At 45.5% G+C, this 15,749-nt stretch overlaps 1 protein-coding gene across 4 annotated transcripts in view; it reads left to right on the top strand.

Moving 5' to 3' along the window:
• The window catches only part of FIG4 (FIG4 phosphoinositide 5-phosphatase), a 158,613-nt gene that overhangs the window by 67,257 nt on the left and 75,607 nt on the right, over nt 1–15,749 (top strand). For all 4 annotated transcript variants that reach the window (XM_084624323.1, XM_084624324.1, XM_084624322.1 and 1 more), the window contains one exon: nt 6,418–6,584. In XM_084624323.1, coding sequence (XP_084480449.1) covers nt 6,418–6,584 — 167 coding nt within the window. The remainder of the gene's footprint in view (nt 1–6,417; nt 6,585–15,749) is intronic.

The following is a 15,749-nucleotide window of genomic DNA, read 5'->3' on the forward strand; positions in this document are numbered from 1 at the left end:
CATCAGGTTTGATGGGACATCAAAAAAAATTGTGAGGGTAATATTCGTTGGAGGTTTTCTGATCTTCCACTTTGTTGGCCCCTTTTCTCTTGGGTATTGAGGGTTGGTTGTTTTTTTAACCTTTGGACAGTTGTACGACTTACTGTTGTGCTTGCTGTATACTTGTTTCTGCTTTTTGAAGAGAGATCAAAATGTGTTACTTCATGTGGCCTTCTGGTATGGATATCTGCTTCAATTATTATGTTTTTTAAATCTCTTCACTTGCTGAATGGTTTTTAGATTGGATTTTCAGATTTACTTTTCAGAACAGTGAGGAATTATTTGAGATCATGCACAGAAGATCCTTCTATACATCTTCCTCCGATGCATCTACCAGAACTTTAATTTCTAGGAAGGAAAGGAAAAAAAAATTCTGAAAGTTCTCATAATACCAAAAAGCCAAAATAAGCAAACCTATCTGTTTTTGAATAATGCAGGGTACTATGCTAGTTTCCATCGTTTTCTCAACTCTACATCCAGAAACAGATTTGAACTTTAAAAAGTAATTATACAGTAGCCAGAAATAATGTGCTGTTGTGACAGAAGTATTTGATTCCTATCATTTGTATACTGTTGACCTGCAAATCTGCCACTCCACACCTAATCTGTTGTCTTTTTTTATCCATTTCCACATCTCATCCTTCTTCCTCTGACATCTCTTTTTGGAAGGTTAAAACTGACCTTATTTTTCTGCCCAATTCTTTTTCTCTTTCTCTTTTCTCCATTACTTATACCATCATCCTTCCTTCGGGGTCACCTTTGATTCCTTTCTCTCATCCGCCTCTCACATCTAGGCTTTGTATAAATCTTTCCGCTTCCCCTCTGATGCAGCTTTTTTTTTCTCTCCCACAATACATCCAGTCCTAATTTCTCATTTTGATTACTGTAGTCGCCTCCACTCTGATCTCCCTGACATTCACATAACATCTCCCATTGCCAGTCTGTCTGAAATGCAGCTACTAGAATTACCCTCCTATCTATTTGACCACATTCACCTTTTTTCTGTGAAGCTCTGCCTTCTGTATTACATCTCATTTATACTTGTCTTGTCCCTAGTTAACACTGACTCTTACTGTCTGACAGTAAAGAGACAATGTTTTGATATATTCATACTTTCAAAATTATTAAACTTTTTACGGTCTTTAAAAAAACATAAGAATGATCATACTGAGTCAGAACAATGGTCCATTAAGCCCAGTTTCCTGTCTTCCAGCAATGGCCAATGCCAGATGCTTCAAAGGGAGTGAACAGAACAGGCAATCATCAAGTGATCCATCCCCTGTCATCCAGTCCCAGCATCTGGCAGTCAGAGGCTTAGGGACACCCAGAGCATGGGGTTGCATGCCTGACCATCTTAGCTAATAGTCATTGGTGGACCTATCCTCCATGAATTTATCTAATCCTTTTTTGAACCCAGTTATAGTTTTGTCCTTCACAACATCCCTGGCAATGAGTTCACAGGTCAAGCCCATCTGGTCCTGGGGATTTTTTACTGTTTAATTTAGCAATTTCTTCAAAAACCTCCTCTTTTGATATGAACAGTTCTTCAGATTTGTCACCTAAAAAGAATGGCTCGTGTATGGGATTGTCTCTCACATCCTTAGTGAAGACCAATGTGAAGAATTCATTTAATTTCCCTACGATAGCCTTGTCTTCCATGAGTGTTCATTTAGTTGAAATGTTGATCGTCTAGTGGCCACACTGATTGGTTTGGCAGGCTTCCTGCTTCTGATGTACTTAAGTTTTTTGCTGTTTTTGAGTCTTTTGCTGGTTGCTCTTCAAATTCTTTTTTGGCCTTCCTAATTATACTTTTACTCTTGACTTGCGAGAGTTTATTAGAATCATAGAATATCAGGGTTGGAAGGGACCTCAGGAGGTCATCTAGTCCAACCCCCTGCTCAAAGCAGGACCAATCCCCAATTAAATCATCCCAGCCAGGGCTTTGTCAAGCCTGACCTTAAAAACTTCTAAGGAAGGAGATTCTACCACCTCCGTAGATAACGCATTCCAGTGTTTCACCACTCTCCTAGTGAAAAAGTTTTTCCTAATATCCAACCTAAACCTCCCCCACTGCAACTTGAGATCATTACTCCTTGTCCTGTCCTCTTCTACCGCTGAGAATAGTCTAGAACCATCCTCTCTGGAACCACCTCTCAGGTAGTTGAAAGCAGCTATCAAATCCCCCCTCATTCTTCTCTTCTGCAGACTAAACAATCCCAGGTTCCTCAGCCTCTCCTCATAAGTCATGTGTTCCAGACCCCTAATCATTTTTGTTGCCCTTCGCTGGACTCTCTCCAATTTATCCACATCCTTCTTGTAGTGTGGGGCCCAAAACTGGACACAGTACTCCAGATGAGGCCTCACCAATGTCGAATAGAGGGGGGACGATCACGTCCCTCGATCTGCTCGCTATGCCCCTACTTATACATCCCAAAATGCCATTGGCCTTCTTGGCAACAGGGGCACACTGCTGACTCATATCCAGCTTCTTGTCCACTGTGACCCCTAGGTCCTTTTCCGCAGAACTGCTGCCTAGCCATTCGGTCCCTAGTCTGTAGCGGTGCATTGGGTTCTTCCGTCCTAAGTGCAGGACCCTGCACTTATCCTTATTGAACCTCATCAGATTTCTTTTGGCCCAATCCTCCAATTTGTCTAGGTCCCTCTGTATCCTATCCCTGCCCTCCAGCGTATCTACCACTCCTCCTCGTTTAGTATCATCCGCAAATTTGCTGAGAGTGCAATCCACACCATCCTCCAGATCATTTATGAAGATATTGAACAAAACGGGACCCAGGACCGACCCCTGGGGCACTCCACTTGACACCAGCTGCCAACTAGACATGGAGCCATTGATCACTACCCGTTGAGCCCGACAATCTAGCCAACTTTCTACCCACCTTATAGTGCATTCAGCCAGCCCATACTACTTTAACTTGCTGACAAGAATACTGTGGGAGACCGTGTCAAAAGCTTTGCTAAAGTCAAGAAACAATACATCCACTGCTTTCCCTTCATCCACAGAACCAGTAATCTCATTATAGAAGGCGATTAGATTAGTCAGGCATGACCTTCCCTTGGTGAATCCATGCTGACTGTTCCTGATCACTTTCCTCTCATGTAAGTGCTTCAGGATTGATTCTTTGAGGACCTGCTCCATGTTTCTTCTTTCTGTTTTCCTTATTAGGATTTTACTTCCATTTTTAAAGGATGCCTTTTTGCCTCTAATCACCTCCTTTACTCTGTTTAGCCATGATTGCATTTTTTGGTCCTCTTATTATTCTTTTTAATTTGGGGTTTACATTTAATTTGAGCCTCTATTATGGTGTCTTTTAAAATGTGTCCGTTAAGCTTGTGGGCATTTCACTCTTGTGACTGTATCTTTTAATGTCTGTTTTAACTAGTGTTCTCATTTTTGTGTCGTTCCCCTTTCTGAAGTTAAATGCTACTTTTTTGGTATTTTCCCTCCACAAGGATGTTTAAATTTAATTTATATTATGGTTGCTTTTACTGAGTGTTTCAGCTATATTCACCTCTTGGACCACCTGTGCTCCATTTAGGACTAAATCAAGAATTGCCACTCTCCTGGTGGGTTTCCAGGACTAGCTGCTCCAAGAAGCACTTATTAATGGTGTCTAGAAACTTTATCTCTGCATCCCATCCTGAGGTGATATGTACCAGCCAATATGGGGATAGTTGAAATCCCCCATTATTATTGAGTTTTCTATTTTTGTAGCTTCTCTAATCTCCCTGAGCATTTCACGGTCACCATCACCATCCTCGTCAGGTGGTCGATATTATATTCCTACTGCTATACTCTTATTATTGAAGCATGGAGTTTCTAGCCATAGAGATTTTATGGCACTATTTGATTCATATAAGATTTTTACTATATTTGACTTTCTTACACATGTAATGCAAATTGTGCTTACTAGTGGTTTAACAGTTCATTAACAATGAAATTGTCTTTATGGAAATTTAAATTGCAACAGTCTTAAATGAGAACTCCCTCCTGAAGGGGTTATAAAATAGCTGAAGGCTAAATCCTGCCTGAGCATCTGTTGGAGACTTAAGGAGCAGGACCATTATAAAATGTATACTTGTAGGTTTATAACTAACAGGTTCTTTTTAAAAAAAAACCTGGCTGACTTGCTTATTTTATAGGCCTTGATCAGGATATGCAGGCAGGATACAGGAGAATGAAACAAATTCCAGCGAGCTCAATAGATGAGCTGTAGTCACTTATTGTGGGTCCTGAAGTGAAATCAAAGACCAATTTTGGACCTGCAGCCCTGTTTGCAAGTACCACAGGTTAAGAGAATTGTAGATGAACATGTGCTGCTTTTAGCTTTACTCCTCGTGCATCTCTCTTTGATTGCAGCAATCCATGAGCTCTCAAGATCTTTCAGACCGAGGTGGCAGAGATGCCACCATCAGATCTTGTCAGATGCTGAGAGCTCCCAGGTATTGTGATCAACTTTGCAAGATTGGAGGTTGCCTTGAGAGAGCGTTTTTGTAATGTTTTCTTGGTCTGCAAATAAAACAAGTTCTAGTCTGCAATTCTCCATAAAAGACTGCCTTCAGTATTCTACTGCCAGACTTATGGACCTCACCATCTCAGCTGCATTCACTATAAAAGCTTTAATGCCCATGACCACACTCCAGAGATACCAAGCATTACTACTTGTGTCAAGTGTGGTGGTAAATGCCTCATTCCAAATAACTAATATTCAGGGTTGGACTCCATTCTGAGTCCTTTTACCACCCCCACAAAGGGGAATATGGGTACCCTTGAGGGGTTACCTCAGAGGTGGGTAAACTGCGGCCTGCAGGACAATCCTGCCCGGCCCCTGAGCTCCTGGCCTGGGAGGCTAGGGGCGAGGGATCCGGGGGCGGTCAGGGAGAAGGAGTGGTTAGATGAGGCAGGGATCCAGGGGGGCAGTCAGGAAGGAGGGGAGGGGTTGGATGGGGCGGCAGGGGGCAGTTAGGGGTGGGGGTCCGGGGGCGGTCAGGGGACCGAGAGCGGGGGGGTGGATGGGGCAGGGGTTCCCAGGGGGCTGTCAGGGAACAGGGGGGCTTGGATGGGGAAGGAGTCCGGGGAGGGGGGGCGCATCTGGGGGCAAGAAGTGTGGGGGTCAGATAGGGGGCAGAGGCCAGGCCATGCCTGGCTGTTTGGGGAGGCACAGTCTCCCCTAACCGGCCCTCCATACAATTTCAGAAACCCGATGCGGCCCTCAGGCCAAAAAGTTTGCCCACCTCTGGGTTACCTTATTCTGTGAAGATTTAAGATCTTCCTTTCTCCCTACAAGCCAACAGCATCCAGCAATCATTTCCCTGGTCTCTTATTCATGTTTACTTCTGGGAGCTATAAGGATATATATTCTCATTTAATAAATATTTAAGTATCTAAGGTATTATAACTAATGAGCAAGTGTAAGTTTGGTTTTAGAGCCCAGTCCTGTAGTGATTACCCTACTTTGGCAAAACTTCCACGGAAGTGATTATCTGAGTAAACACTCCAAAACTGGACCTGGAATGTATGATCACAGTATTTTAGACTTCAGTGTGATTAGGCTAGTGATAATTATGTTATCTCTGTTTTTGTAAACTGGCAGCAATATATAGGAGAAAAAATATTTCATTTAATAAGGGGAAAAAAATCTAGGTATCTCAAGAATTCCACAGTAGTTACTTAAAATGAAGGAATTAAACTTTTAATATTTGGGGAAAATATTTCTAAGTTTCCATTTCTGAACATATTGTTAGGGTTTTATAACTCTAAGATTAATTTCACTCTGTTAAAATCTACCTGTTTGTTAAAATAAGCATAGATATATATTTACTTGGCCTTCTTATGGTCCCTGATGTATACTATTTATACCTCTCTCTCTCTCTCTCTCACACATCCACCCACCCACCCACCCATGTGTATATGTACATAATGTGTACAATAATTTCTTTGTGCATGCCCTGATAAGGCTAATATCTGAAGTGGGCAGCAGGAGGAGATTATCAGAAAAGTTTGGTGCTTTGATCTTTGAGTCTTTTAGACCAGAGCAGATGTAGAGTTAGTTGCCCGGTACATGCTTAGTTTGTTTAAGAGAATGTTGCAAAAGAACCCTTAACTCCTCTTGCAGTAGTTGCCACCTCTGTAATCTTTACTAGCTAAATTAACATTTTGGAAAGACAACTGGCTTTTCTGGTTCAGAAGTATGGCACTCATTACATTAACTGAAAATAGTTTATTTGGAATTCTACCTACTTACCTTTAAGTCTTTTTAAAACATAAAGGTAAGTATGGCATAAAATACAGAGTAGAGGAGCATTCACTTTCTAGTAGTGGTGATAGAATTCTCAGATATTTTGGTTTCATTGGTTTAGATTGTTTGAGGAGTTGTATGAAGATCATGGAGACACACTTTCTCTGCAGTATGGAGGTTCTCAACTTGTTCATCGAGTAAAAACCTACAGGAAGATAGCACCATGGACCCAGCATTCCAAAGATATTATGCAGACACTCTCAAGATATTACAGTAATGCTTTTTCAGGTAAATGGAATTCATGAGTGTTTTCTTTTAAGCCAATATTTAGATAGCAATATGTACATACATATCTTGCTCTCTTTGCATTAGTAAATACTGCTTGTCAGCAGCTGGTTTCTGCAAATTTAGGGAAATATTTAAAAAAGAGCATTTTAAAACAGCTGGTTACTTTGATCACTGAAATTCTGTGATAATAGGATAATATCTTTTATTGGACCAATTTCTTTTGGTGAGAGAGACAAGCATCAGCCACACAGAGCTTTTCTTCCTGTCTTGGAAAAGTATTCCAAGCTTCACAGCTAAATGCAAGATGGAACAGATTGTTTAGTATAAGTAGATAGCACATATTCTAAGGGACCATTCAAGGTTTATGACAATAGACACATTCAGTGTGTTTAAGGTTTTTTTTCTTCTCCATTAACCTCTGGATTTTACACTGGGAAACTTTAGGGTAAAGAATTAGGTGATTTGGTTATATTGATGCTAATCTGACATGTCCTCTGGTTTGTTTTTTTTTCCCCACTCTAAAATCTGTTGACTTCTCTAGCCACAGCCTCGTATTTTCCATCTGAGAATCTTATGTTTTGTTTTTCAGATATTAATGAAGTATGTCCGCCATGACCAACCCTATGCGTTAGGGTATGTCAGTATTATCACTGTTTATGGATGGGGAAGCAGAGGCATAGAAAGATTTAGTGATTTGACTAAAATCACACTGCAAGTCAGTTTCAGAACTGCGATTAGAAACTGCCTGGTCACTGCTAGGCTCATGCCTAACCCATTAGATCACAGTGTCATTTAACCTTGTCTTTTGCCCATTTGTAAAAATGGGTGGTGATAACAATAATTGACAGTTACATAGCACTTTTTCATCTGTCCTCAGAGCCCTTGGGGTAAGCATTACTAACCACATTGTACAGATGAGATAGATAAGGCACAGATTGGTTAAGTGATTTGCCTGGAGACACTCTGGTCTAGATGAAGCCTGGATCTGCAAGCAGGTGACCTGAGTTGCAGTCTTGATTCTAACACTTCCTGGCTCTGTACCTTAACTTCTCTGTGTCTCAGCTTCCTTTTCCATATCTGAAAAATAGAGGTAGTGATGATTGCCTCCTAAATGGGGCTACTGAGGCTTAAACAATGTTTCCAAAGTATTAAGGCAGGTCAGTGGCAAAGGTGAGAATAAAACTCAAAAATGGCTCAATTGAATTTGCTGTAACTTAAAAAAATAGTAAATAAAAATTCACCTTTTAGGCAGAGACCAAGCATAAACAAATTCCTTGTATGTTGAATTTTTTTGAGACAGTTATGAGCATGAGAAAAAGTGGAGGATTGTAATGGAAGTCGGAATTCAGCTCTTTTACTGAAGAGTTGCTGCTACTTCTGGTTAATATATTGTAATAAAGTTACAGCCTTCTTACACTTTTAAAAACAATGAATAGGAGCAATCATTTAAGCATACCCTTGACAAGCTCCCTGACAGGCTTGAATTCCACCATTTTTTGTTTCCTTTTAACTGCTGACAGAAAAGTTGGAAGAGCATGTTCTTCTTCGAGAGCTTGCTCATGTCGATTTTCATTCTAGGTGTGCACTCGCCTATGTGTGCAGGCATTGGAGACTTTTGCCAGGGGTCGGCAACCTTTCAGAAGTGGTGTGCCAAGTCTTCATTTATTCCCTTTAAATTAAGGTTTTGCGTGCCAGTAATACATTTTAATGTTTTTAGAAGGTCTCTAAGTCTATATATTATATAACTAAACTGTTGTCGTATGTAAAGTAAACAAGGTTTTCAAAATGTTTAAGAAGCTTCATTTAAAATTAAATTAAAATGCTGATCTTATGCCGCGAGCCCGCTGCCAGCCTGGGGTCCCGGCCCTGCCCACATAGAGTGGGTAGCTACCTTCTCCCTGGTTCTAGCCCATTCTCTTCCTCTCTCTGTGCACTGAGCTGAGGGTGGGAGTGCACTGAGCACAGAGCTGGGAGTGAAGGATCAGGCTGGGGTCTGGGGTGTAGGGTCTGGCCAGAAGCTAGAATGAGGGAGGGGGCTCAGGGTTGGGGCAGGAGGTTTGGGTGTGGAGTGCTTACAAGGGCAGCTCCCATTTGGTGCAAGGGGTGCAGGTGAGAATGTGGTGGGGGGAAGTGCAGGAGCTCCCGTTTGGTGCTCAGGGTAGGGAGGGGAATGGGGGGGGGTGCAAGATTCAGGGCATGGGGTGTGGGGGGGCTGGGTATGTGTGGGGGGTGCAGGAGTCAGGGCAGAGGGCTGGGGGCATGTGAGGGGAGGACAGGAGTCAGGGCATGGGGGGGATATGCCCTGATTCTACCCCACGGCCCCGTCCCCACCTCTTCTCCGCCTCCTCTCCGGAGCAGTGAGCGCGCTCCAGCTCCACTTCTCCCCCTCCCTTGCAAGGGCCATCAGCTGATTGGCAGCAGGGAAGGAGAGGAGGAGGGACAGGAACCCAGCATGCCGGTGGGGGAAGGGGGACCTTGCCTGCCCTGCAGCAGCAGCCCGCAGGACCAAACTTCTTCACCCTGCCCCCGTGGTGGGGGAGCGGGGGGTGGAGAAGAGCGGGCTGGGACAGGCAAGATTTTTAATGGCATGCTGCTGCCTGCTGGGGTCCCAGCCGCTGGCCCACTCAGCCCACAGCTGGCCTGGGTTCGCTTGCCATAGGTTCCTGACCCCTGCCTTAGTGGTATCCGGAGGGCCAGCTGTGGTGCCTCCCTTGAGTGCCGTGCTCATGCGTTGGTATGTCAGATGCCATCATCCCTTTGCCCTCTCAGTTCCTTCTTACTGCCCATGGTGGTTAGTTGAGTGCCTTTCCTTGCATAGCAAGAGCTAGCGGTTTAGTCTCTTCTGACTTCAAGCCTTAGGGCCTTGTAAATAGTTGTTTATAGTAGTTAGTGTTAAGTAGTTAAGTGTAGTTAGAAGTTAGAGTCCCAACAGGGACTTTGCCCCAGGTGGGGCATGCCCCGGTGTCTGGGGTTTAAGCCCTGTGCGGACTGTAACAGGCCTATACCTTTAAGTGACCCCCACAGCAGCTGCCTCAAGTGCTTGGGGAATCGCATGTGAAGGACAAGTGTCGTATTTGTAAAAAAATTTTGACCCAGGACTCAGAAAGAGTGGGATATTCATTTGCGGGCTCTCCTCCTGGAGGCTGCCCTTCATCCGGCTTCCGAGACGTCCCGCCAAGACTCGCCTAGTATTTCGGTATGCACCCCCAATACCGGGCTCTGCCTGGCACTGTTCCCCGTCACTGGTGCCCAGAAAAAAAATGAAGAACCACAGCTCCCTGGCGCCAGACAAGAAAGGCCCTGGGGCATCAAGCAAAGGATCCAGTTTGGGCCGCCCTGCCACTCCAGAGCCACATGGACATGCCACCCCCATTGGGGCCTGTTAGGAGGCTTATTCCTTCACCCACTTACTTCTCTGGTCCTTCTTGCATGATCAGAGAGCAACAATACCCGAAGTCCAAAGGTGCAAACAATTCGAAGTTTATTGGGGTGAACTTCCAGGAAGCATGATTCCAGTTTCCTTCCTTAGTGCCCCCCTTCCCAGCTCTGACACCACAGAGGCTTACCTGTGTCCCTGTTCCCATTTCCCCCTTTAGGTAAACATGATTCCAATTTCCCCACCCCCATTCCCTGTTCCCATTTCCCTCACTCACTCCCACCCACACCCCCCCTCACTTCCTGATTGACTGCAGACTATATAGTAAAACTTGAGTTCTGCTTAGCTATACCTTAAATTTCAGTGAAATGATTGGTTAACTAACCAATCCTAACGTATTGTAACATGATTATTTAACCAATTATATCCCACCACCTTAATTAGTTTACACCCAGCAAAATTAATTATACAGCAGACAGAAACAATCACAGAACCAGACAGAGATTATGCAGACAAACAATAGGGAAATGGGGACTACAGTGATAGAGCAAACACAGAAATGAGGATTTCACATCCCAGCTATTGATAAGTGAGTTCTTGCCAGACAGGATGCTATCAAACTAAGTTTCCTTTTACATCTTCTAGGCACTTCCCTTTCTCTGGAGGCGATAGGCATTATCAGGACAGGATTGTACTCCTAACAGCCCAATAGCACCTTATTTCAATGTGACTAGTTTGGAATTTGAGGATGTGACTGTTCGGTTCCCAGCTTATGGCTGCCTCTGCTGCTTAGCCAAAGGCCTTAGCCTAAGCACAGGGCCTCAGACTGTCTCAGTAAGAGAAGGCTCTTATAGCAGCAGACAGTGATTTTGATTCTTTCTTTTATACCTCTAACTAGCCAAGTGATAAGAATACACCTAAATTCTTAGAGTATAGGCCTTTACAGACAGGCCTGAATATCTATATCCTAACAGGGCCCTTAGTCCCTTAAAGTATCCACCACCGGCTCCCGGGAGTGGTAGGGACCCAAACTTCTGACGGCATTGACACCTTCCCAAGTTTCCCCCATCACTGATAGAGCAGAGGCCTCCGCCCACGCTGCTGGCACCACGCATGCCGCAGGAAGCGGCAAAGACTCCCTACTAGGGCAAGCCAATTGCTAAGACTCCTCGCGGGGCAGTGGGATGCTGCCAGTCCCCAGAGACAGAGACAGAGACTCTCCATCTCCGTGCCGCAGATCTCCGGTGTCGTGCCCCAGATCCTCTGGGGCTCACCCTCAGTCACCAGCACTGCGATCGCAGTCCCCACAATTTTGACGCAGATCGCCTTGTGGGGGGCGCTGGTCTCCATTCCATTGGCACCAATTTCCCTCTCGCTTCTTGTCCTCTTAGCGCAGATCTGTCGCCTGCCCCCGGGGGAGTGCTCCCCATTGCGATTCCGGTCCCCCTGGGACTTGTCCCCTCAATACCGACACCGATCCTCAAACTCCAAACACCTGTCTCCAGAAGTGATGGTCAGCAGGCAGACCCAGGCGTCAATGGCCCACCATGGTCAACGGAAGGGAATTTCTCCAGCACAGAAGGGCAGCGCAGCCCCTTGTCAAGACCCCACTGGCGTAAATGGGCACCTGAGGCCGCATCGGCATCTGTAGCGCTGCCTTGGCAGAATGGCCAGTGCAGTGGCCTTATTGGAGTGTGTGAGCATGCCCTCTTTGCACCACTCATCTGCCGCCGCCTTGGAGCAATAGCAGGCTCGGTGCATGAGATCCACTCGGAGGTTGGGATAGAGGAGACAGTGCCCACCCCAAACCCTCCTCCTCCGGTGGTACAGTCGTGATCTTCATCCCCGGACAAAGCGGTTGTGGGACCTTCAAGGGCCAGCCCACCAGACAATTTTAAGGAACACCAGGCCCTGCTTCAATGGGTGGCTGAGAACTTGGACCTTTGGAGGAGGAGATGGAGGTGGAGGAGATGGCCGAGCAGGCAGACACCTTGTTCAATGTCCTCTCAGCCTCTACCCTTGCACGTGTTGCACCAACAGTGCATGGCGGGGTCCTGAAAATTGCCAAGGCCCTCTGGCAAACCCTGTCCTCCATCCCTCCCACCTCCAAAAGGGCAGCAAAGAAGTACTTTGCCCCGGCCAAAGGGTTCAAGTACCTTTATACCCACCCTTCTACTGGCTCGCTGGTTGTCTCTGTGGCCAACGAAAAGGTCAAGCAGGGGCACACTAGTTCAGCTCTCAAAAATAGAGGCCAAAAGACTGGACTTTTTTGGGAGAAAAATTTATTCACCAGCCAGCCTGCAATTCCAGGTGGCGAACCATCAGGCCCTCTTGGGACTCCCTCCATAAGTTCAAGGAGTCCCTCCCTCATGGTCTGGTCCAGGAATTCGGCACTCTGGTGAAGGAGGGCACTGCGGCGGGCAGGTGCTTTCTCCAGATGACACGGGATGCGGCTTACTTGGCAGCTTGGGTGGTCACGTCAGCGGTGGTCATGAAGCACAGCCCCTGGCTTCAGACCACCGGCCTATCCCAAGAGATGCAGACCTCTATCCAGGACCTCCCATTTGATGGGAACGGTCTCTTTTTGGAACAGACTGATGCGAAACTGCATGGGTTAAAGGACACTTGGGACACCCTTTGCTTGCTGGGCATGCCTACGCCGCAGTCTGCATGGAAACAGTTCTGGCCACCCCTGCTGCCAAGGTGTTGGCAGCCTCATCAAGGGTCTGCAAGGAGAAGGAGTAGACACACAAACTTTAGTCGTCACCACCCTTCCTTCTCCCGCTCACTCACGCAGTCTGGCCTGGTGCCATCTCCAGCCTCTGCAAGCATGGCTGGTGTCAGTCTATATCCCCAACAGGCACGACCTTCACTGGGTAGTCAGAGTGCCAGACCACATCAGGTCATCCCCTGGATTGGTGGTTGGACCCTGGTTGGTGTTAGAGGAAGTCCCCTCCGTGACCCCATCCCTGTCACTGACCCATGTCTCCAGTGCTTCGGACCTGGGCTGGGGAGCCCACCTGGGTGAGCTGAGCACCCAGGGCCACTGGTTGCAGACTGATCTGGCCCTCCACATTGTCAGGGAGCTCAGAGCAGTTTGTGCCTTCCTGCCAGTGCCGTTGATTTACAAGGTCCTTGTGAAGATCAACCAAGACAGGGCAAGAATTATCCTAATAGCTCCCACGTGGCCTCGCCAGCACTGGTTCGGCACGTTGCTGAGCCTTTAAGTAGCCACCCAACTGTAGCTGCCCCTCTGGCTGGATCTACTGTCCCAGCCTTTTTGCATCCGAACCTGATGGCACTGCACTTGACCGTTTGGCTACTACATGGCTAAGCACGGACGAACGGGCATGCTCGGCCTGCGTTCAGCAGGTCTTGCTGGGTAGCAGGAAACCCACCACCAGAGCGACTTACTTGGCCAAATGGAAAAGGTTAATGCACTGGGCCTCGGAACAGCATATTCAGGTTTAGCAGGCCCCGCTGCAGGAGATCCTAGATTATCTGCTGCACCTCAAACTCCAAGGTTTGTCCCTGTCATTGATCAAGGTCCACCTGGGTGCTATCTTGGCTTTCCATCCTCCATTCCAAAGCAGGTTGATCTTCACTCACAACACGATGGCACGTTTTTTGAAAGGTCAGGAGTGTCTCTACCTACACGTCTGGAATCCCTTCCCCCTCCGAGACCTGAATCTCAAGCTGTTGAACCTCTGGCTTCCTGCTCTCTCCTGCTTCTCTCCTGGAAGGTTTTGTTTCTGGTCGTGTTATTGTCAGCCCACAGGGTGTCCGAGATCAGGGCACTTACTTCAGAGCCGCCCTATACGGTCTTCTACAAGAATAAGGTCCAGCTGCAACTGCACCCAGCATTTCTGCCCCAGGTCGTTTCCCAGTTTCATACTGGCCAGGACATATACTTACCCATCTTCTTTCCAAAGCCTCATGCATCAGATGAGGAGCGCAGGCTACACTCCTGGATGTCAGGAGGGCACTGGGCTTATACACAGATAGAACAAAGCTGTTCCATAAGTCAACGCAGTTGTTCGTTGCGGTGGCTGACAGAATGAAAGGTCAGTCGGTGTCCGCTCAGAGGATTTTGTCCTGGATCATGACCTGCATCCTCTACTGCTACGAGCTGGCGAAGGTGCCTCTGACGGCTATCATGATGGCACGCTAGACTTGGGCACAAGCGTCGTCAGCAGCCTTCCTGACACGGGTACTAATCCAAGAGATCTGTCGGGCCGCTACCTGGTTGTATGTCCACACGTTCGTGTCTCATTATATGCTTACCCAGCAAGCTCGAAATGATGCTGGCTTTGGCAGAGCAGTGCTGCAAGACTGTGAACTCCAAGTCCACCTCTATTGATACTGCTTGTGAGTCACCTAGAATGGAATCTACATGAACAAGCACTCAAAGAAGAAAAAACAGTTACCTACCTTTCAAAACTGTTGTTCTTCGAGATGTGTTGCTCATGTTCATTCCATTACCCACCCTCCTATCCCTCCGTTGGAGTTGCCAGCAAGAAGGAACTGAGAGGACATAGGGCTGGTGGTGCTTGATATACCGAAGCATGAGTGCTGCACACAAGGGGGTGCCACGGCTGGCCCTATGGATACTGCTAACTGACTCTGATAACTAATACTCTGACTGTGCACGTGGGTGCACACACACCTAGAATGGAATGGACATGAGCAACACATCAAAGGACAACAATTACAAAAGGTAGGTAACTGTTTTTTCTAGGTTTAATTTCTGGTTTTTTATGCTTTTCATACAGAAAGTTGTGTGGCACTATAGTCTTAAATGTTAGTGTTACAACACATGATTATATGTTTCTGGAATCTAAAATAATCCGTTTATTCACATATGGGGCTAGACACAGTAAACTACCTTCTAATGGTGTATGAAAGCAAACTAATTGCTATGCCCTTTTAGTCCTGTGGTTTTACAGTCCCAGTTCTGCTGAATCTCTCATGATTTAGTAATTTGTCATAAAAATTCAGTTGGAAACACAGATTGAGAGCACTAGATTATTTTAGACTAATTCAATCAAATGGCCCCTTCAGCTCCTGTTTTTTTTCTAACAGAGCTTAAAAAATGTGCTAGAACACACGTACAGTGTATAGTATCTTTTTAAAAAATCTATGCAGGATCTTCCTACCTCCTGTACATAATTTCAGCAACCAGTGATAACATTAAAGGGGAAGAAAGCTGTTTATACTTTCATCTGTGCTCTGCTTTATACTGATTTGTACCAAAAGCAACACACTTTTTTAAATGTACAATTTACCATACCAGATCAGGAAGTTGGTCTATAAAGCCCAGTATCCTGTTTTCTCTTATGGCCAGTATTTCAAAGGAAGACAAAACCTTCCATGTATATGATGATCCAAAATTGGCATAAAATTATCTAGCCTTAAAATACTGGGGGATCACTTTTTCCCACTTCATTAAAATTTCTGATGTTTGGTCCTTGCTGTTGTAGGTACACTGGTCTGAAGAGTTATCTGTAGAAGATCTTTCAGATTATATTTTAAATCTGGTTTCAAACTGAATTTAGGGATAAAATGACGACAAGAAATCCATTGATAACCGTTCTTCACCTTCTGTTAAATTTAACATACAACTTCATGCTTATGTTTATAAGTACAGAAAGAAAGCTAGAACCCTGATGCATTACAATGTTTTAACCCTTTCATTTTTCTACTACTAAAGAAAACTATATTGTCCCTTTAGAGTATAGTAGTTGTTGGCAACTTAGAGATTTGTTCTATAATTCACTAAGTAATATTTG

This window comes from Lepidochelys olivacea (assembly GCF_965140295.1).
Source record: "Lepidochelys olivacea isolate rLepOli2 genome assembly, chromosome: 3".
NCBI classification, from domain to species: Eukaryota; Metazoa; Chordata; order Testudines; family Cheloniidae; genus Lepidochelys; species Lepidochelys olivacea.